Source organism: Lagopus leucura, unplaced genomic scaffold, assembly GCF_019238085.1.
Source record: "Lagopus leucura isolate 7727_CA_CO unplaced genomic scaffold, USGS_WTPT01 Super-Scaffold_100014, whole genome shotgun sequence".
Lineage (NCBI taxonomy): Eukaryota > Metazoa > Chordata > Aves > Galliformes > Phasianidae > Lagopus > Lagopus leucura.
Window position 1 is genome coordinate 13,796,508 of NW_024962268.1, and position 26,418 is coordinate 13,822,925.

The following is a 26,418-nucleotide window of genomic DNA, read 5'->3' on the forward strand; positions in this document are numbered from 1 at the left end:
ATCCCCTCTTAGTCTTCTCCAGGCTGAACAGACCCAGGTCCCTCAGCCTTTCCTCAGAAGGGAGATGCTCCAGGCACCCATCATCTTTATGACCATCCAGCATTTTCCTGTCTTTTTTGAACTGGGAAGACCAGAACAGGACAGAGTGCTTCAGATGTGGCCTCAAAAGGGCAGAGTACAGGGGAAGGGTCACTTCCTTTGACATGCACTCTTTTTATTGTACTCTATTTTTTTAATTTTTTCTTCTCCCTTTGCTGCTTTTATGGTGGATTTCTTTGTTTGTTGTCACAGAACGAAACACAGTAGGGAGGTAATTATCCTTCAGAAATGCTATATAGATTCTAATGTTGATCACATTGTGTAGTAACAATTGGATGTCAAATCGAATTTTAAATTCTTTAATGTTCCTTCATTGGTGATGGCTGCTAAATGATGTATCCCTACTGATATGTCATGCTCGGGGTCTTGTTTGGGGATTTTTAGACTTCTTTCAGAGATTCCTGAAAGTTTAATTAGTTTCTGATGATGAAGCAGTCTGGAAGCTGTTTAATTTCCTTACAAGTAGATTGTTTCAGACATTCTTCAATTTATGACCTTAGCATTATAGTAATAACACATTTTCTCTGTGATTGGATGCTGGCAGAGTATGTGTGTGAGTTTTATGAGTTTTATTTTATTTGGAGATGTTGTTTATTTTGTTGAGATGTGTTCTATGTTCTTCAGGTTTTGAGCCTCAGATGAGGCTGAGGTACTGCTGCAGGCATGGGGCAATATCAGGATCCCCACCTAGAGCATTCTGAATTCAAACATAGTCAGAAGGAAAATGTTTATGGTGCTCCAGTTAGGTCACATTTTAAATGTACTGTGTGTAGGTGCCATTTCTGTTGAATTTGCTTCACTAACTGTAGAAGCTTCTATATCTTTGCAACTAGTTGCTACAGTTCAGAAGTCTTAATTTTGTTTTGAATGTCTTGCAAAGAGCAAGTTGTTATGGCTGCAAGTTGTATCAGAGGAGGTTTATGTTGGACATAAGGAAGAACTATTTCTCTCAGAGAGTGGTCAGGCACTGGAATGGCTGCCCAGGGAGGTGGTGGAGTCGCCGTCCCTGGCAGTGTTCAAGAGGCGTCTGGATGACGTGCTGCATGATATGGTTGAGTGCTTGTGGTGGCAATGGTGATGAGGAGACGGTTGGACTGGATGATCTCTTATTGGTCGTTTCCAACCTTGTGATTCTATGATTCTATGAAACTTTAAGGTAGCTTTTCAGTTTGTAACCTTTAAATTCATACTTCTGCTTTGTACTACAACTTCTTGTCTAGCTTATCATTTCCTTCTATTTGGGTGTAAACTGTAAATGTGATATACTTGGTATATTTCTGTATGGTGATTGTACAAATTGAGCTGTTAAAATATCAACTGCTTTCAGTATAAATGTAAAATATCCTTCTAAGGAATTGTGCTGTTTGCTATGTATGAAAGAAGAGGAAGGATTAACCATGAAAAGTAGCCTATTTTAAAGGGATTGTCTGTTTTGTCCAGTTTGTTGGTTTTCGTTGGTGTCCACTGTAGTTAAGTCCACTTAACTGTTCATACTCGTTAACTATCACTCTTTTCATATTGTTTGTAAATATTTGTTTTCTTTTTTACTTTTGTAGGTGGAGGAAATTGTTGATATTGGAGCATTTGCACCGGAAGATATTCATGTTCCCAAAATCTATGTTGATCGCCTGATACAGGGAGAGAAGTTTGAAAAGAGAATTGAAGTAAGTAGCCCTTCTTATTGATCACATTTCAGTGTCAGTTGTATTTTAGAATTTTTACAGGATTCTTACGCTAGCCATTAAATGTTAGCAATGAAAACTTGCCAGGTTTTGCTAAGTACTGGGGTTTATGTATTTACTTAAGTACTTGGTGGAGTATTGAGAATTGAACTTTGTGTTTTATGCCTCAGACTCTCTTATTCAATCCCTAAATGAGCTAGAATAACTTTCTGCGTCCTCAATCACTTTATTGCAGTTGAAAATCTGATGATGAAAAATCCTTCTTCAGTCTTCTTTCTTCTCCCAGATCACCTCCTGTAGACACAAGGGAAATACCTGCACTAAGAGCTGATTTTAACAGTAATGTTTCTTTTTTTTCTACTGCGAAGCTTTTTACATGGACAGGTAGAACTAGTTGCAGCTTCTTCTGTGCCTTGTAATGGATTACATTATATTGTGGAGATTCTGGAACCTTTCTTTCCTTTTCATTAAATGGGACATTTTTTACACAGTGACATTTATGCCAATACTTAATAAAAGTTGAGGTAATAATATTAAAACACTGAAAACTTGGAAGGAAATCATCATGTACTGTTGTTTTTTGTTTTTTTTTTTTTGTTTCCATGGCTCTATCTCACTCAAGCTTTGTCCCTCTTTTTTATTTTGTTGATGTGACAAAGCTCTTAAAGTGTAATTCAAAACTGCGTATTTTTCTGATGTGTCCATAGTCTTGATGTGGAATTATTAAAAATGTTGTTATACGAGCTCGTGGAGGAGGAGACACATAATACAAGGAAGAAACACCTTGACAGAAAGAAAAAGCTGAACAAAGGGAATATAATTATTTTATTTTAAAATTATTTTATTCTTAAATTTATACTAAGTAGTCCTACAAAGACTTTGATCTAAGTAAGCTGATTTAGATTAATGTATAAAGGGACATTATTATTGTATCTGTTATTGTAACTGTTATTGTAAGTTCTCATTCTGCAAAAGCAGGTGATTGGGGATCTGACTAGCAACAGATACTAAGCCTTTTTAAAAAATTTTTCTTTGGATATATTTTGTTAGAATGCCCTGCTTCTTCCTTTTGAAATATCACAGTTTAAAAGCTTTTGACTTTCATGGAAGAAATCCATTTTGTGTTTAATAAGTTTCTGTTTTTATTGGATTTCGGCAGTGGGTAAAGTGTAAGGAGGACAGTTACAAAAAGTACATGAGCTGCTTGATTATCTAGTCTGAACAAGGGGACTGGGTACGTGCATAGGCACCTGCCCCCTCCCCTATATTCTTACAAAAAAAAAAAAGAAGGAGAAATGCTGCTGTAAACTATACAACAAAGTTGTAACAGGGATTTTTTTAATGCTCTTATTCATACTTTTCTATCATAGAATGAGGTCTGTTCCAAAAGCATTGTCTCCTATTTTGTTATATTTGCTCATGGAGACAGATGTTGGAGGTATGGCAGTAGAGGCTGAACCTTCCCACCGGTGTCCCTTTCCGTTTTGTTTCTGTGTGACAGACGGCAGCAGAGGGGAGCCTGACAGAATGGTGTCTGAAATGAAAGTGTGTGTCACTGAGTTCTTCCATGCAGATAAAAAGTCACCCATTGACATTCTTTAATGCTTGATGAATGTTTCTGGAGACCAAACAGTGGATGCAGGCACAGTGAGGTGGTGGGTCACCTCCACGAATGCAGTTTGTATGAGACACAGTATGCAGGCTCTTGTTAATGGCTGATGAAAATGTGTAGTTCATGGTGGTGACTATGTTGAAAAATAGTGTTTTGTAGCTGAGAATTTGCTCTATCATGTAGTGTTATTGAACTCTTGGTGGTTGTTACAGTTTCCATGGAAATAAATAGGAAGCATTACTTTTGGAGCAACCGACATCGGTTGGGAATGTCTACCCATATGAAAGCATTAATGAGGATGAATATTAATGGAGAGAAAAGGAATGAAGAGAACCTAGTCTGTCATAATTCATACTGACTTTAAATAGCAGTTCATGCCTAATTGGGCTCACACATGGTCCCTCATCATATTTTTGTCATCCTTTCTATCCAGCTTTCTTTTTGCTACACAGAAATCTTCCGTGATTGTTATTAATTTTTTCAAAATGCGCAAGTGAAGCAATTCTAGGAAAAATATGTTGGACATAAAAAGAAAGTTAATAGGTAGTGTAGGAGAGCTGATAATGACTGATCCTGACTGCTGAAAAGGAGACAGACTTCTAACATAGAGGAAAAAGAAAGTGCAAAATTTCTTTTGTGTTCCTTAAAAGGAATAGAGGATAATTTCGCCAGATCTGTTTTTTATGTCTTAGAGATATGTGAAGAGAAAATGTGAGTGAGTACAACAGAGGATGTTGTTTAGAGCAGCATTATACACTTGGGAGAAATCCGTGGAGAAAACCATTTATGTGAAAGAAATATTCACAGAAAAGGTCTTAGAAACTTCTTGAATACTGTGGTATTTTTATGTGTGTGATTTAGAGAACATCAGTTAAAGGCCAGTAAGTCTCTGGAAGACATACCAAACAGATTTATGCGAGATTATGTAGACTTACTGTGAAAATGCAGTTGCCCAGCTCCTCCTTTTTTTTTTTTTTTGTATAACTGGCATTTGTTGATCTTGTGCATGTCTAGAATGTCATCACTGAATTGAATGATTACAGAGAGGGAGCAGTATTTGAATTTTAGGCTGACATTTCAAAAATCTATTTGGATATCTCTGGAGTAATGATACTCAAACTTGCTAGTATTTGCACTAATGCTTGTTGCTTTCTTTCCCTCTTTTTCTTCTTAACAAGTTATGTCTATCAGATACTTTCTCAGACTTGACAATACAAACAAATAAAAAAGTCAGTGATAGCCATAGAACAATCTTGATTATTCCACTGGCTTAGGTGAGATTGAACTGCTAGAATAAAGGGTCATTCTTTCTAAGGGATGGATAAATAAAATTATTCTTAGATGAAGTATCTCATCAATCACAAATCAGGATTCTGCATCATAAGATGCAAGAATCTGGATGCTAATTTCTGATTATGATTGCCTCCTGTTTTGCAGCGCTTATCAATCCGAAAGCCTGAAGACTCAAAAGCCAAACAAAAGGCAGGAGATAATGTGAGGGAAAGGATCATCAGACGGGCTGCTTTAGAGTTTGAGGACGGCATGTATGGTATCCTCCAGACATACTATAGGTTAAAGTGATGTCTTGCTAGACTAGTATCTGCAGCTACTTATGTTTAATGGAAGTTAATTATCACACTCATTGTTCGTCTTTCACAGAGCCTGGAACTCTCTTTTCTCAATAACACCTGATAGAAACAGATGGGATATTGTGCATGCACGTCTGTAGTTCCTCTTCAGTCATATAGAAGAAGTCATATTCATTAGTGTTGAATGTTTGACAAGAATTTCTTTGAAAAGTGCAATACAGATGTAGCTTACTTGAACTGTTTTGATTTTCTTTTTTAGCTAAATAAATATTTGACAGAATGCAACTAGCCAGTCCAAATAGGAAAGTAATTCAAGCACAAGTGTGAGACATCCAGCTAAAAATAGGAGTGTTTGTGGACAACAGTTCTTATGACAGTACAGTGATAACTTTTTAAGTTTGTTTGCGCTGTGTGTTCCTATTTGTGCCTTGACCAATTTTCTTCAGCTAATCTGGGTATTGGAATCCCCTTGTTGGCCAGCAACTTCATCAGTCCAGACATAACTGTTCACCTACAGAGTGAAAATGGAGTCCTAGGTTTGGTAAGAATATATCACGGTCACTTAATAGCAATGTGCTTACGATGTTGTACTGCCAGGTTTTATTCCTCCCTGTTGCCCCTAAGCTGCCCATAAGCTACCATAAATAATTATGGTAGAAAACATATTCAAGCTTATTCAGTAGTGCATGATCATAAAATTCTGTATGTGCAAGAAAGTCTTTGTGTAAATGCTCATTTCAGCATTATAGTGCTAATTAAAGTATGTTCCTAAATACTTGTTTTATGGGAAGGAGTCAGAACCTGGAGACCAAGTCTTGTGTTTGGTTTACAAGACCACTCCTTTTAGGATAGCTTATGAAGCATAATTTTTGGGGAAAAAATTAAACTGAATAATATTTTTGCTGTAATAATGCAAAAAACAAGTACCTCCGCTCTCTGGTTATGTAGTAATTCTAGCAGCCTCTGGGCAATATCTATCAGTCTTGATATATTAGTTGATGTAAATTTTGTCTTGTATCAAGAACTGTGTTGTGCAAAAGTGAAAAGAAAATGTGTGAATGCATGTTTGTGCTGATTTGTTTTCAGTAATAAGCATGAGAAATAATAAAGCAGTAAGAAATTGTACATCAAATGAGTCATAATGTAAATAAGTTATTAAATAATATGTCTGCCTTATTGTCAGGGTCCTTATCCACTTGAAAGTGAAGTTGATCCAGACCTGATTAATGCAGGTAAAATCTTTTAAATGAATTTAATTTTTGGTAGGTGACTTTCCTTTGTTGATATAAAAACTTTATTTTGATTTGGTATTTAAGCTCCTGATTTATTTATGTATAAATTAATGCATTTCACTTCGTGTAGTCTTTTAAGCGAAGATTGGCTTTGATCAATAGAGGGATTACATATTCTAGCTTATGCTTTTGTTCATTGTCGTAGCAACTGAAGGGAGCTCTTTTCCAGTCCAGGTGATGAAGATTTTTTCCTTTCCACAAGTGGGCTTGTTTGGTGAAGCTGTTACATGAATGTACATTCTTCTTTTCCTGCTACTTTTCATATCACGTCTTCAAGAAAATGGTTCTCAATGATTTATTTGTGGGACTGCTTGTAAAGGTTCTTTACGTAGTAGCCTGGCTTCCTCCTGCCTAGTGAGTTGTGTAAATGATATCCAGATGTGTGCTTGGAGAGGCAGCTGCAGCCTGCTTGCCAGGGGCCAGTCGTGATGAGGCTAGGTGGATGGCTGCTTTCCCCGTTCCGAGGAGAGGATACAGGTCCTAGGTGCTATAGTGAAAGCAGGGATGGGGAGGTCCACAAAGGAGCAGCTCTGTGTGGAAGAACGTCACCTTCCTGTCACACTGCCTGCTACGCCTCCCCTGCATTTCTCCAGCTGAATTTCTCTCTACTTCCTACTGCTCAGGGGCCTTACAGAGGCAGCCATTAATCTTGTTATGGCTTATTGCATCTGAATGAGGTCTGATTTCTGTTTTCTTAATGGAAAGTTGTGCTTGCATCTGTTCTGTTTCCACATAAAATTGGACCTCTATATTGCACTGTGATAAGCTGAAGAAACAGCCAAGGAAGTCTGTGTGGAAGAACTGGTCCTGGTGTTAGTGGTCGACACTCAGCTAAATATGAGCCAGCAGTGTGCCCAGGGGGCCAAGAAGCCCAGGGGCATCCTGATTTATATCAGAAACAGCATTGCCAGCTGGAGTAGGGAGGTGTCTGTCCCTCTGTACTCAGTGCTGGTGAGGCTATACCTCAAGTGCTGCACTCAGATTTGGGCCCCTTACTACAAAAAAGACATCGAGGCCCTGGAATGACCTGCTGGTGAGCAGTCTGGAGCACAAGTCTTATGAAGAGCAGCTGAGGGAGCTGGGGTTGTTTAATCTGGAGAAGAGGAAGCTGAAGGGAGACTTTATTGCTTTGTAGAACTACCTGAAAGGAGGTTGTGGTGAGGTGGGGATTAGCCTCTTATCCCATATAACGAGCAGTAGGACTGGAGGGAGTGGCCTTGAGCTGCATCAGGGGAGATTCAGGTTGGACATCAGGAAATACTACTTCTCCAGAAGAGCTGTGAGGCATGGAATAGGCTGCCCAGGGAGGTGGTGGACTTACTGTCCCTGGAAGCGTTCAAGAGGTGTTGTATCTGAGGGATGTGGTTTAGTGAGGAAGTATTAGAAAGTGGATAGTTGTTGTAAATGATCTTGGAGGTCTTTTCCAGCCTTGGTGATTCTATGAAGTAAGCCTTACCTGTTCTTCTACGTGATGCCTTATAAGCTCTTATCGTTGCTAATGGTATAAAACGTGAGCCTGTGCCTGACAAGCTTAGACTTATTTCATTAATAATTCCTTACCCTACCACTCCTGCATATATATGTGTATGTAGAAAGTACCTTTCTATCCCTATTAGCTAGTACAATTAAACTCTTTAATAGCCAAGTGAGATAAATCATTGACATCAAACAAGCTTTTAATTTAGTATCATAGTGCAGTCCAGCAATTGTCCGCTGACTTGAAACATTTGCTACCTGGCTTAACTAATTGATACCACTGTCATACTGCTATGTTATTTCCCCATTCAGTATTATGTTTTAAATAAGAAGTTATTTAAGGCATTCTTCTGATCTGAAATTAGAAATTATTAAGGAATTGAGTCCAGTGTTTCAACAGTAGGTAGGTAATGGTTGAGATACTTTGTATAAAGGAAAATGTCAGACACATGGGAGCTGAGTTGATGATTTAACTGAGTTTGAGAGTTTAAGTGGAAGTATCATTGGAAGGAAAAGAATGTTGAAAGCAAAAAGTATTTATCACAGAAGGTAAAACTCTGCACCCTCATTGGAGCTTAATGATAAGTTCTAGTATTGATAAATTTGTAATGAACGTACTAACAGAGTGACAAAGGGAAAAATAGCCAAGAACTTGATAAAGACTGAAAAAAATATTGTGTTTTTATATGGATGTAAAGATGATCTTGACTTATTGTTTGGTTGATAAATATTTTTGAGGTGAGAATGTTGTAGCTAATGTAAGATACTAGAATGTGACATGGAAGTCAGATTATTCTAGTACTGCTAATTCAATGTTAAGCATCTTAGCATCTTTCTCTGAAGGGGCAATAGACAGGACACAAGATTAGATGAATCTGCTCAGTCACCAAAACATCAGTGATATTATTGCTGAAAAATGCAGAGCCTTACTGACACTTTGTTGGATTAAGACTGCTCTGGATGCTTTTCAACCAAATTTATAAAAGCATTTGAAAAAAATAGAAGCTAAATGGCAAAGGAATAGGACTTCTGTTCACATTCGTAACCTAGCCTGTAATGATACAGTGTCAGCCCTCAAAGTGCACATTTTCAAAATAAACTTGAGTTTAGGCTCTTGCAAATTTTTATCTGCAAATAGAACTGCATTTTTCTGAAGTACCTGTTTTGTTGTTTGTTCCCTTTCTTGAATGTCTCAATTCAAGATACGTTATGTTCACTGTAATTTCAAGGTAGGCATTTGCCTTATGTAGAATTACTTACAGGTACAGACTTTATGAGAGCATTTTCAAGAACTGTTAATATGGCATTCTTGTTAAACTGTTGTTTGGCCCTCAGTCTGTGTCCCATTCTTCTCAGCACTGCTGTACGTTGCCTCTTTCCTGTGTGGTTCTTTCTCCAGGTTACAGCTTACAGACTGCATCGTCGCTCCCATTCACTGGGAGCCTGATAGGTGGACAGTTGAGGCATTCTCAGAACTGGTCTGGGTGAATTCTTCGCTTGCTGAATTCTTTGTGATTTGACTGCAGGACCTTAATTCTATACTATTTTAGTCTATCAAATTTGTTTTCCTCAGAAAATCTTCGTGGTATAATAGACATAAAGTCAATTTTGCAAATTACAACAGATAACTTAGTTGTCAGTTTTAATTTTCCTTTTTACTTTTCTCAGCCTCTTTGTTTCCTTGTTGTCTTCTTTTTCCCTGTTTTCTGGAAAATGTTTAATGATGTCTAATGTCTGTTCCCTGCTGTTGTTACTTCTCACTGTCATCTTGTGCTGAAGTCTAAAATTTTGTTCTCTAAATTTTCTATGCTTGGTTGATAATTCTACCCACGGCTGTGTTTCTCGTGACTTTCCACAGGAACTCTATATACATGGTTTATTTCTCAGTCTGATCCAAAGTGCTGGCAGTAGTAAGAGTTCTGGACAGAATCAAAGTAAAGCATTTCTGTGTTAGCTCCCTTGCTTGACCTAAGAACTTCACATCACAAAGAGCTTTATTGTTTGTACTTTAAGAAAGCAGAATTAGAATCTGCCACTTATTTTTCTGTTTTCTAAATCATTATCACTGTAGATTCTGTTGAATTGATCTGCTCAATCTTCCTTGCAATCTTGCTGTCTCCTGAAGATGTTCTTTCTCTCTTTCAGAAGAGAATTACCTTAGTGCAGAAAGCTGAAGTCAATAGAAATTTTTTAACCTCTGGTGTCAGTGCTATCTTGCATGGTACTGCTCAGGGTCAAACAGGAGGAAGACACAAACTGCTTTCTAGCTTATTGTGGTTGATTTGGCTTATGTGTGATTTCATAATTGTAATTGGGTCCATATTAATACAGAATTCAAAAAAAAAAAAAAAAAAAAAAAAAAAACCATAAAAAAACCTTTCTTCTTCATTAATAGTTTTGGTTTATTTTACCAGAGACAAAATACATAGAAACAGTAACTTATTTCTTTTACAGGTAAGGAGACAGTCACTGTTCTTCCTGGTTCTTCTTATTTCTCTAGTGATGAATCATTTGCAATGATAAGAGGGTATGTAACAAGACATTAGAAGAATAAACTCAGTGGTTGAAGTCATTAGTAATTCTTCAAAATGTGGTTAATGTTTAACAGCTTGCAGAATAGTCATGGACTTAATGAGTGATGATTTACAGAATATTAGGTCCAGCAATTGGAAATTGAAAAACATTGTAACCAGCAGACACCATAGTGATGCTTGTGTCTCCCACCACCTGGCCATGTATAAACATATTTATAACTAGGTTTTAACAATTACTGTTTGGTCATTTCCAAGTATCTAATCTGTACTTGCACACAGTGTATTATCTTTCTTCAACTTGGAACTGTGATCCTCATTCCACCTCCCTAATGGAAATTCACCATCTGCACCTGTTTTTTGTTTGTTTTTCGGGAAGGAGTTTGGATGCAAACAAACACTAAATTGTAATGGCTCTGAAAAGATAATGAGTGTATGTAAATATGTAAAGGAGTGCACTTAAAAGTATGAGTTCAGAGCTGATTGTCTGTGCATGCAATTAACCAAACCCAGACAAAAATAATAGCATTTTTGAGGCTCAGTAGGCAGACAGAAAAATCATCAGCAGTGCATTTAGAGGAAGAGAAAAACCTGTGAGTGACAAAATGGTTGTTACCTCTGTGGTACACAGTTTTTAAATTGTTGTAATGAGAATGCAAATAAAAACTCATAAAGATTTGTGGGCTGTTACTTGAACATAATCTGCTGATTACACACTGTGTTTCTCTTGCCAGAGGCCATGTTGATTTGACAATGCTTGGAGCTATGCAGGTGTCTAAGTATGGTGACCTGGCCAACTGGATGATTCCTGTAAGTTGGCCTTTTTATTACTGAGAGTATACTGTATTTAGAATAATATTTGTAGCTGATTATGAGGAAAAAAAGATAAAGGATTCAAAGCATAAGGGGTCTTGATGAGCTAATCAAGTTAACATAGAGAATGTCTAACAGTTTTCCTGGGCTCTCAGAATCCAGCCATCTAAAATCACTGTTATGTTAAGTGTTGTGGAAAAATTAAACATGATTTATGTAAACCTTTCATCTTCATCTTCATCTTGGATTCAAATGTCAAGCTTTTGAGATGAGGACTGATTCTTTATCGTTAGGGAGCAACAGCACTCGTGTAGTTGTAACTGGAGCAAAGTCTTTGAAAAAATATGTGAAATACTGTTGAGCTCATCATCAAGTGGAAAACAAACGAGCAAACAAAAAACATTGCCTGCATTATTTTTCTCACTGTTGATCACAGCATTGGTATTTTGAGTACACCTAGAAGAAAGTAACTTTGCTTTATTTTATTTATGTGAAAAGTCCTGCAGGGTTCAAGCTTAAAAAATATAAGCCAAACTCAGTATTATTAAAGAAGCAGATGACCTAGAGCCACGTGCGGGACACATTTTATAGTTTAAAATTAGACAATATTCAAATCATTTACAAGTTAGGTATTTTCAATGACTTTGAATATTGCTTATATCGGAATTACATGGAAAACAGGCATTATTAGCCTGCCCTAAGGTATTTTGAAGTATTCTTGTAGGTAGAGTTCAATATGGTTTTAATCTATCTATGTATCTGTTTAAATTGTCAGATAATTTTTTTCTTTTGTTTAGCTGGTTTGTCACAGTCTGACATTCCCTTTATGCTTTTGCAAATTCTAAGTCACGATATTAACATGTCCCTATACTTTTACATTGAAGATTACTTAAATCTTTAGATTTTCTTTTTTTCCCGTCCTTTGGCTCTGCAAAAGCTATCGTAAATGTTCCATTATCTAGTATAGCCTTCTGTTTAGCAAAATTGTTTCTGAAAGGCTTATAAGAAAGTGGAAGGGAAAAGATTAAATTCTCAGTAGTAGGATTGGTTGGGGTTTTTTGTTTGTTTGTTTTTTGTTTTGTGGGGCTTTTTTCTTTCCTAGATTGAAGCATTGTTCAAAATACTCAAGTGAACAAGTAATAAAGATCCTCACTCTACACTATTCCTAAACCAGGAAAAATGTAGATATAATAGTTCACAGTTGAAATGTTTAAAAAAAGCCCCCCTGGTTCATCAGTAGATAGGTTTTGATGACAAATAAAAAGTGCTTCTAAATTCAACAGGATATTAAATTTCATGCAGTTGCATCTGTGCTGAATCTAAAAGCTATTAACTAGTTTTCATTCTTGAAAAGCAGTGTCATGAACAGGGGCAATTCATAACTTGCTTTGATGATTGGTTTCATTTTACGTTTTTTTGTTCTAGTTTTTCAGAAAAGACCCAACTGTTCTATCTCTTTAATTATATTTTTATGTCCACCCCCATTAATTATTGGTAGGCCTTTCCTGCCATCTTCCAAAACTGTTTAGTAAGCAGTATTCTGGGCTGTTACTGATTGCACTGTTTTTATGCACTTGTAGGACTTATTTGTTTCAAAAAAAACTTCCAGCTCAAATCAATGTGTAGTTCAGGATTTTTTTTCATGCTAATTTTTGCTGTTTTTTTCTGTTCTGCAACATTAGTCACTCCTGCTTTTAGTAAATGTGATAATCTACATCAATTTATGGTACAACAAAATAGGTTTTGATATTACTTAGATACTGAATTAAACATTAACTTTTTGAAAGGCCTATCAAAATAGAGCTTTTTTTTTTTTTTCCCCTCACAAATATTTTACTATTGTACTTAGCTTAGTGTGCAGAGCTTGTTTGATTCCTGTCAGCATTGGTTGCTAAAGATAAATCAGAAATGGAAGCTATCAGAATTGTTTCAGTGTTATTTCTGACTTGGTACTAACACCTGTGTTGAAGCAAAGTGTTGAACAGTCTGAACTTCTAAAAGCTAAATTTAGACTCTTCTCTTAAACTTTTGAAACTGAGGAAAATGTACAATGTTCAGAGGTACAGCATTTACAAATAACACATGTAGTAGTAGTAGTAGTAGTAGTAGTAGTAGTAAAATGCAATGCTTTCTGCAACTAAATATTATTAATTATTCCAGTAACTCTGTGTGCTTTTTGCTTCTTTGCCATAGAGAGGTATTTTTTCTGGTTGTGATGTTGAAATTTCTTTACTGATAGCATTTTGGAACTTATTTTTCAAGATCTGAGCTATCAAAAGATGAAGCCAACACTCTGCAGTAGAAGAGATTGTTTTACAGACGTTTCTCTAAGTGTTTTAATCTTAGATTGTACTTTCAGTTTTTCTCAAAAGATTGTAGACTTGCGTATTCCTTCCTTTTATGCTTGATATTCTCTAGACCATGCTGACTTTCGTTTTGAATCCATGATGAGAGCATTATTTTCTATATCTTCTGTTGCTTATGTATCTTCATTCTGTTCACAGTTAGGCTTCCCCCACATTTGGGAATGACATATATGCTGTCAGCGTTGGGAAGTATAAAAAACAAACAAATACCAAACTTTGAGTAACTCTCATTTGTTCTTTTTACTACCTTTAAGGTGCACCTTTTTACCAGCATTCATGTATGTGGCTAGAGAAGACTAAGAATATTTTAATATTTCAAGCATGTTTAGTAAACTGTGCTGTTAGCTTGCATATGCTGAAGTTAATCTCTCAACAGTGGCATTCATTGCATTAAACACAACTTATGGGTTCTTGTCTTCCTCTCTTTGTAACTTGTCAAGCTAATGAGAAGTGGTTTCTGAGGAGGGAAAGAAGGAAGTGGCAAATTTATGAGGAGCTCCTGGTAACAAAGTCAAAGAGCAGCTGGGAGGGGGTGGCCAAGAGAGTTGCGTAGGAATGCTGAGGATGTGGCTGTGGAGTAGGGCAGACTGGTGGGTGTGAATAGGAGCCATGACTACTGGAAGCTGTGTTTCACTTCACAAGTGAAGGGCAGAGACCTATGTATGACATGTATGTTTCTCTTAAACTACTGCTAAAAACTGCTGCTAGCAAAAATTACTGCATCCTTGCAGAGCAGCAGTATGGACTTGCAGCAGCCCTGGCTCCTGTGACAGTTAGTCCCATTAAAGATTAAAAGTCTTGGAGTTCTCCCTGAGACTTTATGGGACGCTAATAGAAGAATTATTATGGGACTAATAGAAGGATTTTATGGAAAGCCATCAGGAAGGAGTATCACTCCAGCAGCCACTATGGCATGTATTAGAGGCTGGGCATAGGTCACTAGAACTTCTGAAATGTCCCACTGTGACACCAGAGACTCTTATTACTCTTAGTTATTAATATTGAATATTAACATGCATTTCTGAGCGTCCTCATGCCATTTCACAGCATGATACTGATACTGCTGACAGAGTTTACCAGCAGAAAACCATTGAGCTCATAGTGGAGAAGCCCTGCAAGGAAACTGACGAATATGAAAAGAGTAAAATGAATATAATTTGTGACATCACATTTCATGAGGTGGAAACTTAATAGAGATAAAAGGGAGGAGTATAATTATGAAGCATGTCATAATGAGCGGGTAACATATCATAGAATGAAGGACAAAGAAAAGGCTGAAGTATTCAACATCTTTGCCTTAGACTTCATTGGCATGGTTTCTGTAGCTAGTGGTAGAATTCAGGGAAGTGAGGCTGCTACTTACTGTAGAAGATGACTAGTCAAATAACATAAACAACTACAAGTCCACAGTGCTGAATGGAATATATGTGGTGTTGCCAGGGAAGCTGTCAGGCATTTCAGGAGTACTCAGCACAGATTCACGAAGGGAAAATTAGAGATGAGAGAACTGGGCAACTGGTAGAGCTCAGAGGGTTGTGATCAGTGCCACTGAGTCCTGTTGTGGAAGCCTGTAGCTAGAAAGTGTTCATGTGCAATCACTACATTCTTTTTTAACAATCCTCATCCAGTGACTTGGGTAGAGTGCACCCTCAGCAAGTTTGCTGATTGTACAAAACTGGAAGGAGCAGCTGACACACCAGAAGGCTGTGCTGCCATTCAACAAGCCCTGAACAAGCTGGAGAATTGGGCAGTGAGGAACCTGTTGAGGTTTAGGAAGGGAAGATACGGAGTCCTACACCTAAGGCAGAATAACCCTAATCAATACAGATTAGAGGCAGACCTGCTGGAGAGGAGCTCTACAGAGAAGGGCATGGTGTCCTGGTTGATGACACGTCTGTGATCCAGCAGTGTGCCCTTATGGTCAGGAAGGCTAGTGGTGTCTTGAGGTGCATAAAAAATGTGGCCAACAGGTTGAAAGGTTTTTTATGCTGTCTCCCATGACATCCTGATAACAAAGCTGAGAAAGTGTGGGATAGATAAGTGGATGGTGAGGTGGGTTGAGAACTAGCTGACTGGCTGAGCTCAGAGGGTTGTGATTGGTGGCACAGAGTCTTGTTGGAGACCTGGGACTAGTGTTGTTCCACAGATGTAGGTGCTGGGTGCAGTCTTATTCAATATTTTCATCAGTGACCTTGATGAGGGGATAGTGTCCATTCTCAGCAAGTATGCCTGTGATACAAAGCTGGGAGGAGTAGCTGACATACCTGAAGGCTGTGCTGGCAAGACCTGGACAGACTGGAGAGCTGGGCAGCTAGAAACCAGATGAGGTTTTAAAAAAGCAAGTGTAGAGTCTTGCATCTGAGAAGGAATAACTGCAATTATCAGTACAGGTTGGGACATGACCTGCTAGCAGGGAGCTCTGTGGAGAAGGACCTGGGTGTCCTGGTGGACAGCAGGTTAGCCAGGAGCCAGCAGTGTGCCCTGGTGTCCAAGAATGCCAGGGGCGTCCTGAGGTGCATTAAAAGGAGAGTGGTCAGCAGATCAAGGGAGGGGATTCTCCCCATATACTCTGCCCTAACCTGGAGTGCCCAGTTCTAGGCTCCCCACTACAAAAAAGACAGGGTTCTCCTGGAAAGAGTCCAGAGGCGGGACATAAAGATGATAAAGGGCCTGGAGCATCTCCTCTGTGAGGAAAGGCTGAGCGACCTGAGTCATTTAAGTCTTGAGAAAAGAAGACTCAGAGGTCATCTTTTAAATATCTTAAGTGTGGGAGTCAAAGGGACATTGCCAACCTCTTTTCAGTGGTCTGTGGGGACAGGACAAGGGGAACTGGCCATAAACTTGAGCACAGGATGTTCCACATGATATGCGAAGGAACTTCTTTTCATGGGGGTAATGCAGCATTGGAGCAGGCTGCTGGGGAGGTTGTGAATTCTCCTTCTATGGAGATATTTAAGACCTGCCTGAATGCTTTCCTATGCAACATCCTGTAGGTTATCTGCTTTGGTAGGAAGTTGAACTCGATGATCTCCAGAGGTTCCTTCCAACTCCTACAGTTCTGTGATTTTATTATTCTGTTAGCAATGGCAGTTTTGGAGATGATGCTGGGACTGGTACTATTAGCATCTCTATTCCTTACAAGCAGTATAAACTAAATCAAATGTTGATTAAGAAAGTTAATACTAACTTTCCGTAGTATTATGCAGGATTATAAAATTAATGTTTTGATTGCTGAGATAATGCATTTAGGGGCTGCGTAAGAGTGTGATACAATTTGTACAGGGTAGCTGAGTTTGGCTGCATTAACATGGATTGTTTTTGGAAAAAAAATAAATCATCCTTTAATTTAGAAGCAGCAGCCTTAATTTTAATGCTCAGTCTTGCAGTAGCCGAAGTTAAAGGATTTAGGAGTTGATAATGAAGTAAGTCAAAAGGGAAGACAAATTTCACAAAGATTTTAAGCTTTATCAGAGAAGATTATCTATCTGAAAAGATGAGGAAGCAATTAAAACTTAGTAATAAATCTTCTAAATTGCTCTCTGTAGAGGTCAGTATAATGTCAGACGGTAAGAATGTAGTTTTATACATTATTGGTTGCCCTTTTGCATTTATTTTACAGGACTTCAAGGTTCATATTTTGCAAGTTTTTGACTTTGTGCTTAAGGGGAACTGAAGTTTCATTGGTAGAGAAAGGGAAAAGAGAAAAGGAAAGTAAACTGGCAGAAGTTATCTGAGTCTTTGATTTCAGGATTCAGAATTTTTTTTTAATTACTATTTGTAGGACCTAACCTAAAAGCAAAAGGCTTCACAAGAAGCATGTTTCTGACTTGAAATGTTTTATTGTTAATGTTGGGAGAAAGGACATGCATCCTTTAATACCTGCACGTATTGCATGTTTTTCTCTAACAAGCCCAGTTTGAGACTATGTGGCTGTTTGCCTAAGTAGAAGAATTGCTAAACGAACTTTATCTTCCTTTTTAATGCGAACACAGTCTTGTAACTGTTGCACAGAGTGCATCAAGCTGTCAGCATTCTGTTTCAAGTTGTACAGAATGTTGGTGTAAGAAATATTTTTAGTAGCGTTTCTTTCAATTTTTTGTTTGTAAACTGAATAAATGCTACAAATTAGATAAATTGTATATAAGCATACAGATTAATTACTTTTAATAACTTACTATCTCCTTCTAATAGTCTGACTTCATTTAATGATTATTTATGACACGATGTGAGTAGAGCATATACAGTAGCAGTTTAACAAAGAGGAAGAATGAAACTTGCAGTTACCTAGCTACCTGTAATCTAAGTTTCAGTGGGATATTATTTTAATATGAAATTTGTTTTCATAGAATCACCAAAATTGGAAAAGATCAACCTACAAGATCATCTAGTCCAACCGTCCACTAATCAGCAGTAGTTTTCACTAAACTAGGTCCCTCAACACAATATCTAAACATTCCTTGAACACCTCCAGGCTTGGTGACTCCACCACTTCCCTGGGCAGCCCATTCCTGTGCTTGACCACTCTTTTGGAAAAGCAATTTCCTAACATTTTAGATGTTGGTTTTTCAGGGACAACTGTTTTGGATCAAAGACTGCAGTAATATATCAAGTAACTGTTCCTATCCCAGTAGATAGAAGTCCCGCAGAGTGATGGAAGCCGTTTGCCTAGAAGCCCTGCAAAGCCCTTGTAGCATGAAATTACTACTGTTGGAAATGTCAGGAGCCTTAAAGGATAAAGGAAGAGTTTTGTGTTGGCTGTAGCTCTCCTAACTTTTTGAGGGCTTTTCTATGCAATTTGTATTCATTCTTCTTTGTCAGACTGCATGATGGAGGGACTGTAGGAACTCACTCTTCATATTTTATTCATATTCTCTCTTAAATTTTTGTTGTGGAAAGTGGCAGGTATGCAGTAGGCATCTATGTAATGAGAGCAGCTGATGAAATTCTGTTTGACCTCAAAATACTAACAAATTCCAGAAGACTCCTGATCTGTGGGTTAGTGGTAACAATGGTGACTACTGTATGCAGCCAATATTCGATTATTGCACAATGTGCTGTGTGTTGGGGAATGTTCTACAGAGGAAAATGGAAGACATTACTTCTGCATTACATTGAAATAATATTCATCATTATGAAGTCCATCAATGTCAATGAACTATGTCACAATCTGTTTTGAGATGCTCTTGAGATATACTTTCTCAGTGCATTCATTAGAATTTCTCTCAATCATCTGAAACTGTTGCTAGCATTTATTTCAGGTTAGTTTTATAGGAAGTAGATAAAATTTGACTAATGTTCTTTGCATTTGCATTAGGCTGTCTTCATTTTATGTTCATAGAAAGTAACTATATAAATACGTAGGCGAGTAATGAGTGGTATCCCCCAGAAGTCCATCTTGGGACTGGCACTCCTTAGTATTTTTATCAGTGACATAGAATCATAGAATCATAGAATCACTAAGGTTGGAAAAGACCTAAAAGATCACCCAGTCCAACTGTTCACCTATTCCCAATAGCTCCTACTAAACCATGTCCCTCAACGCAACATCCAGCCTTTCCTTGAACACCCCCAGGCTCGGTGATTCCACCACCTCCCTGGGCAGTCCATTCCAGTGCCTGACCACCCTTTCTGAAAAGTAATACTTCCTCATGTCCAGCCTGAATCTCCCCTGCCGTAGCTTGAAACCATTCCCCCTGGTCCTATCACTAATGACACGAGAGAAGAGGCCGACCCCCAGCTCACTACAACCTCCCTTCAGGAAGTTATAGAGAGCAATAAGGTCTCCCCTGAGCCTCCTCTTCTCCAGGCTGAACATTCCCAGCTCCTTCAGCCTCTCCTCATATGGCCTGTGTTCCAGACCCCTCACCAGCTTTGTTGCCCTTCTTTGAACACGTTCCAGGGCCTCAATATCTTTCTTGCAGTGAGGAGCCCAAAACTGGACACAGTACTCGAGGTGCGGCCTCACTAGTGCTGAATATAGGGGAACAATCACCTCTCTGCTCCTGCTTGCAATGCTGTTTCTGATGCAAGCCAGGATGCCATTGGCCTTCTTGGCCACCTGGGCACACTGTGGGCTCATGTTCAGCCGAGCATCAATCAATACCCCCAGGTCCATTTCCTCTACGCAGTCCTCCAGCCACACCGCCCCAAGCCTGTAGCGTCGCCTGGGGTTGTTGTGGCCGAAGTGCAGGACCCGGCATTTGGCCTTGTTGAAACTCATCCCATTGGCTCCAGCCCAGCTCTCCAGCCTGTCCAGATCCCTCTGTAGGGCCTCGCTACCCCCAGGCAGATCCACACTTCCAGCCAATTTGGTGTCATCTGCGAATTTACTGAGGGTGCACTCGATGCCCTCATCGAGGTCATCAATAAAGATATTGAAGAGGACAGGCCCCAGCACCGACCCCTGGGGAACACCACTCACGACCGGTCGCCAGCTGGATTTGACTCCATTCACCACCACTCTCTGTGCCCGGCCCTCCAGCCAGCTCCTTACCCAGCCAAGAGTGTACCCATCCAAGCCTCTGGCTGCCAGCTTCTGCAGGAGAATGCTGTGGGAGACAGTGTCAAAGGCTTTGCTGAAGTCTAGGTAGACCACATCAACAGCCTTTCCTTCATCCACCAGATGGGTCACTAGATCATAGAAGGAGATCAGGTTGGTCAAACAGGACCTGCCCTTCACAAACCCATGCTGGCTAGGCCTGATCCCCCGGTCACCCTGCACATGCCGCATGATCTCCCTCAAGACGATCTGCTCCATAACCTTCCCTGGCACCGAGGTCAGGCTGACAGGCCTGTAGTTCCCCGGATCCTCCTTACGACCTTTCTTATAAATGGGAGTCACATTGGCAAGCCTCCAGTCTTCTGGGACCTCACCAGTCAACAAGGAGCGCTGACAGATGATGGAAAGCGGCTCGGCTATCACCTCCGCCAGTTCCCTCAGCACTCTCGGGTGGATCTCATCTGGCCCCATTGACTTGTGACAGTCCAGCTGGAGCAGTAGGTCTCTGACTGTTTCTTTCAGAATCACAGGGGGGTTAGTGTGCTCCCCGGCCGAGATTACCAGGTCAGAGAGAGGGGTATCCTGAGGATAACTGGTCTGACTTTTAAAGACAGACGTAAAGAAGGCATTCAGAACCTCCGCCTTTTCCTTATCCTCAGTGGTCACATTCCCAGCCTCATCCAGCAAAGAGTGGATATTCTCCTTTGTCCTCCTCTTACTGTTAATGTATTTATAAAAGAGTTTCTTATTCCTTTTCACACCAGCAGCTAGGTTAAATTCAAGCTGGGCTTTTGCCTTTCTGATTTCACCTCTACACATCCTAACAACTTTCCTGTATTCATTTTGAGTGGCCTGTCCCTCTTTCCACAGGTGGTAGATTCTCTTTTTCTCCCGGAGCCTCAGGAATAGCTCCCTATTCATCCACGCCGGTCTTCTTCCCCGCCGGCTCATTTTGCAGCTCAGGGGGACTGCCTGCTCCTGCACCCTTAAGACTTCCTTCTTGAAGAGTAACCAGCTCTCTTGGACCCCTTTGCTCGCTAAGACTGAATGCCAGGGGACTCCCCCTATTAGTCCCCTGAACAATTCAAAGTCCGCCCTCCTGAAGTCCAAGGTAGCAGTATTACTATTCCCCCTCCAGGCTCCACTGTGAATCACGAAGTCTATCATTTCATGATCACTCTGTCCAAGACAGCCTCCAACCTCCACATCTCCCACCAAACCTTCCCTGTTTGTGAACAGCAGGTCTAGTGGGGCAGTTCCTCTCGTGGGCTCTCTGACCAGCTGTATCAGGAAGTTGTCCTCTACGCATTCCAGAAACCTCCTAGACTGCTTCCTCTGTGCTGTGCTGTACTCCCAGCATACGTCAGGGAAGTTAAAGTCCCCCATGAGGACAAGGGCAGGCGACTGTGCAGCTTGTGCCAGCTGCTTATAGAATACCTCGTCTGTTTCTTCATCTTGATTTGGGGGTCTATAACAGACGCCCACCAGGGTGCCTGTCTTGTCAGCCCTTCCTCTGATCTTTACCCATAGGGATTCAACGTTATCGTCCCCAGTCATAATCTCAGTAGCGTAAAAGCATTCCCTAACATAGAGAGCTACACCTCCACCCCGCCTTCCTTGCCTATCTTTCCTGAAGAGTTTATAGCCATCCATTGCAGCACTCCAATCGTGGGAGCAATCCCACCACGTTTCCGTTATGGCAACTAGGTCATAGTTTGCCTGCTGCACAATGGCTTCCAACTCTTCTTGTTTGTTGCCCATGCTGCGTGCATTAGTGTAGATGCACCTCAGCTGAGCCCCTCGCCTCTCACCTAATCCCACTACCACTTCCCCAGGCTGCTCTCTAGCAGGCCTGGCTTTATCCCCCTCCCCCTTCCTATCTAGTTTAAAGCCTCCTCTACAAGTCCCGCCAGCTCCTGGGCAAGTATCCATCTCCCTTTTGGAGACAAGCAATTCCCATCAGCAGATCATAGATAATGGGGTAGAATGTACTCTCAGCAAATTTGCTGATGACACCAAGCTGAGAGGTGTGGTTGATACAGCAGAAGGAGGGGGTGCCACCCAGAAGGACCTTGATAAACTCAAAAGTGGGCCCTTGTGAATCTAATGAGGTTCAATATAGTGCAAGGTTTTGCACTTGGGTTGAGGAAATCCCAGATATATATACAAACTAGGAAAAGAACTCCTTGAGACCAGTTGAGAAGGACTTGTGGGGATCTGGTTGGTGAAAAACTTTACATGAGCCAGCAGTGTGAGCTTTAGCCTGGAAGGCCAATGGTGTTCTGCATCAGAAGAGGGCTGGCCAACAGAATAAGGAATGTGATTGTCTCACTCTACTCTAACCTCACGAGGCCCCAGGCAGAGTACTGTATCTACGTCTAGATCCCCCAACACATGAAAGATCTGGAGCTTTTGGTGTGGGTCCAGAAGAGGGCCTTGAAGGTGATCCGAGTGCTGGAGCTGAAGGAACTGGGCTTGTTCAGCCTGGAAAAGAAAAGGCTGGGGGAAGAACTTGTTGCAGTCTTCTGGAATTTAAAGGGAGTATATAAACATGACGAAAATCAGCATTTATGTGGGTAGATAGTGATAGGGAGAGAGAATGGTTTTAAATGAAAGGAGGGGTTATTTAGATTAGATGTGAAGAAAGAAGATTTTTGCTCAGAGAGTGGTGAGGTGTTGGAGTAGTTTAAGGCCAGAGTGGATGGAGCCCTGGGCAATCTGATCTAGTGCTTCACTTAGTGGTTGGTGGCCCTACCTGTGACAGAGGATTGGAAGTTGATGATCCTTGAGGTCCCTTTCAATCCAAGCCGTAGTTAGTGCACTTATTTGTGCATATTACATTTTAATGAAAATGTATTAATAAATTTTGCCAAGAGTTATTGGTCACTTGAGAACTTGTATTCCATCTTCTCTAAGGTTTTACTGAATTTTTTATTTTAATTTCTGTTATGTATGACAGGAAATACCTGGTCAACATGCTTGAAAATCAGGTAATTCTCTGCATGGCTAAGCCACGGAACTAAGACATTATTTTAAACATCCTTTAAAAAAACAAGCAAACAAACAAAGAACTTCAGCATGTTGTGTATATGTGCATAACAGTGCTGGACTCAAATAGTTGCATTCAGTCAGTATTGAATGCTTGTGTTCCATTGCTCACTCTGCTGATTCAAAACTCTTAATAGTTTCCTGGTGTTTCTTACTAATGTTTATTCAGTTGTACTCAGTAGAATCTAATCCAGCAGTCATAGCTGATAATAAAGTTACATTAATTCTGTAATTGTGCAACACAAAGTCATAAAAATCAGAGGAGGAAAAAGGACAAACCAAGTATATTTCAAAACATTTCAACATTCTTCAACTTTATCCATCTTTCTTGATTGTCTTCATCCAATCTTTTTTGCAGAAGTCGAAAGTGAAATAGCAGATGTCGCTTTCATTTTGGAATCAACTATAAGCCTACTTTTCTTTTAAACACAGCACATGGCTATCAGCAGTGGACAAAGGATTGTGGCTTCTATTCAGTTAGTGTGGATTTATGCATATTTTTTGATGTTACCTTCTGATTGACATCTTTTATAATGCTAAGATCAGTGGTAGTATGAAAAATGTCATGTATGATACTTCTGGTTAATTGCATGTGATTCTGATTATCTCTTTTGTTGTGCTGTGTATATCACTGTTTCTTGAATGCATCATTAGTGTCTGCTTTGCTGCTCAGTTTATGTGCTGTTTGTTTCAAAAGATTATGTTCTTTTAACTTAGCCAGACCAGTTGGGATGCATTTTATCCTATGATGTTGAGAGTAGCCATAAATACCAGCTATGGAAGAGAAGATCTGGCCTTCAGGAGAAATAGGAAGCATGCAGAACAAGAGGATGAATTCAAGACTCTGATAGTGTTTGAAAAGGCTTCCTCTTTTCTATCAGGCACCTCTCTTTACTCTGTTTGAAATACCCATATGCATAGTAACCATCTTGCTATACAGTATCTTTATGATTTACTATATCATTTTGGGAAAAACTTCATTCTCTTAAAAATATGTTGTATCTTGACTATCTCATCCTCTAAGGTACTTAGTACCTTAGAGTACTCACAGACTTCTGTTCGAATGCTGTAGGTTACCATTGGTACTCCCATCAGACCTACAGAAAGGCTGCTGTTTAGGAATCATTATTAAACAAAATGGCTTACTTAGACTCTTAAATGTTGTATTTTGACCACCCAAATGGTGTTCAGATGTGAAGATGTCAGATGAGAAAAAATGTACTTTCATCTGCTTTTATTTCTTCAGATGTTTCCTAGCTGCTGTAGCCCTTTAGGTATTAGAACTAAGAGGCCTGGTACAACCAGCTAATGACATTGCCAGGGTGAGTGTACTGATAGCATAATCCTGAGTGCAAACACATTGTTGAGTTACTACGGAGATAATGTGTCATCTTCAGTTACTCGTCAGTGAGTCTTTGGCAGGCTGACAAGAGGTCACTGCAGTTTCTGTGAGAGCTCTGTATTTCAGAGTAGGTTGGAGAATTATAAGAGCAGTGGCAGGAAGTTAAGTACAGAGAAATCCTCTCATTGCTGTTATGTATTTGCAAAAGAGTATTTAGTAGTAATGTTAATTAATATGATTAATATTATTCTGATACAAGAAATTTTGAAGGGGTTGTTTATAGATACTGGAAGACGTGATTTATTCTTCACTGTGGAAAACAATTTTTTTTTTTAATATATATTGCCTTTGGTTCGATGAAGAGGCTTTCATTAAATTGCTGTCTTGACAGCTTAATGAGAAATTAATCTCTTCCATATGCTCTGTATCATGAGCCATAGCTAGTAAGGTACTGAACCGCCTGCCTAATAAGTGGAAGCACAAGAGAAAAGCTTTACAGTAGGAAGTTCCATGTTGTTGAATCATATACTTTTAGATTTCGTATTTAAAACAGCATAACCATATTTCTGTCCACAATTTATTTTAATGAAAGATAGCAAGTGTGAAAACAGAGGAAATACAAAGCGTTTGGGACAAAAATAGTTTATTTTGATCTCCAAAATTCCTTTCGTCATGCTTCTTCTAACCTTCACTGTCATACCAGGTCCTCTCCCAAGTGACTCAGGAGTGATGTGAGGTCATTGCCTTCTGTTTTCTTGGGGTGTCTGGCGTTTGCAGTCTAAAAATAACTGCTCTCCTTGTACTAACAAAATGTTGTACTTACAAATGTTGCACATCAGAAGTTTGCCAAGCCTGAACTGCTTACCTTCCAAGATCATATGTGTTCAGTTTAAGATGGTGGAAGCAGGCAGGGACTGAATGCCATAGCAATATAAAAAGCAGAATTAGGCATATCTGCACACCATAATACAGCTGCTATTACAACAGGTGCAGTTTTGACACTCCTTAAAAGAAGAATGAGTCTCAGAGGCAAAATGCATTGCTTGGTATGAGGGACTAACTGGAGTGAATAATGCTCCAAACTCATTTATTTGTCCATGATCTGAAATGACATCCAAATACATCTGCAATGGAATAAAAGGAGTGGTTTGTGATGATATAGTGTTACAAGCAATGTCCTTCTAAACTTCAAGGTAAAGAGTGCTAAGATGTCCTTGTTGCTGTGTTCAAATGCAAAGATTTTCTTTTGAGGCAATAATGACATTTCTATAATTGTGAGAATGAATGCTTCATTATAAGTGATAGACCCCCCTATAACAAGATTCACTGTTTCTGAGTGTCAGGGCTCCCATGAAGTCACTGGCACTACTCATATATAAGTTACACTGTGACATTGCAGGTGACAGTGAGCCCTTGTTCCACTTATTAGTCTTCTGTTTGCATCCCATGTAGACCCCAAAATGAGAAAAACAGTAGCTTTTTAATACAGTGTGGTGAGATAAGGGTTTACTGCTCAGAAGAAAGCTGATTATCTTGTCCTGCCATTGCAACCTGTGTATTGTTTTTGCTGTGTCTTTTTATTTTCCTTTTTAGTACAAATGTTACATTTCTATTAAAATTTCGATTTCAGGGTAAAATGGTGAAGGGAATGGGAGGTGCCATGGACCTGGTATCTAGTGCCCAGACAAAAGTGGTTGTCACCATGGAGCACTCAGCCAAGGTAAGGCTGTGTCTTCTATGTGACTCACTCGTGCTAGAAAAACAAAACAAACATTTTACATTAATTCTGTCACTTCGTAAGGATTTTGCAGATTTATTACTAGTTACAATTGTACTTCTTGGCCTCATGAAAGTTAATTGTTTATCATGGAAAAAATTAAATATTAATTTGATATTTAAAAGCTGCATACTTTTTTCGTTGCTTGTGCAAACTTAATGAGAGTTACAATTGGCAGAGCTACGGTAGATGCTACCCTGAAGATTTTACTCTTCACATCAGAATAATTTGGGAAATGAGGTTCCCAATGGCTCAATATTTGTTGTGTTGGGAAAATATTTACCTTTGAAGC

General features: G+C 39.4%; 1 protein-coding gene across 1 annotated transcript in view; it reads left to right on the top strand.

Annotated features, from left to right (window-relative positions):
- The window catches only part of OXCT1 (3-oxoacid CoA-transferase 1), a 151,756-nt gene that overhangs the window by 45,800 nt on the left and 79,538 nt on the right, over nucleotides 1-26,418 (top strand). Inside the window, exons 8-14 of the mRNA XM_042875525.1 lie at nucleotides 1,656-1,763; nucleotides 4,831-4,942; nucleotides 5,429-5,523; nucleotides 6,166-6,214; nucleotides 10,205-10,277; nucleotides 11,016-11,091; nucleotides 25,980-26,069. Coding sequence (XP_042731459.1) covers nucleotides 1,656-1,763; nucleotides 4,831-4,942; nucleotides 5,429-5,523; nucleotides 6,166-6,214; nucleotides 10,205-10,277; nucleotides 11,016-11,091; nucleotides 25,980-26,069 — 603 coding nt within the window. The remainder of the gene's footprint in view (nucleotides 1-1,655; nucleotides 1,764-4,830; nucleotides 4,943-5,428; nucleotides 5,524-6,165; nucleotides 6,215-10,204; nucleotides 10,278-11,015; nucleotides 11,092-25,979; nucleotides 26,070-26,418) is intronic.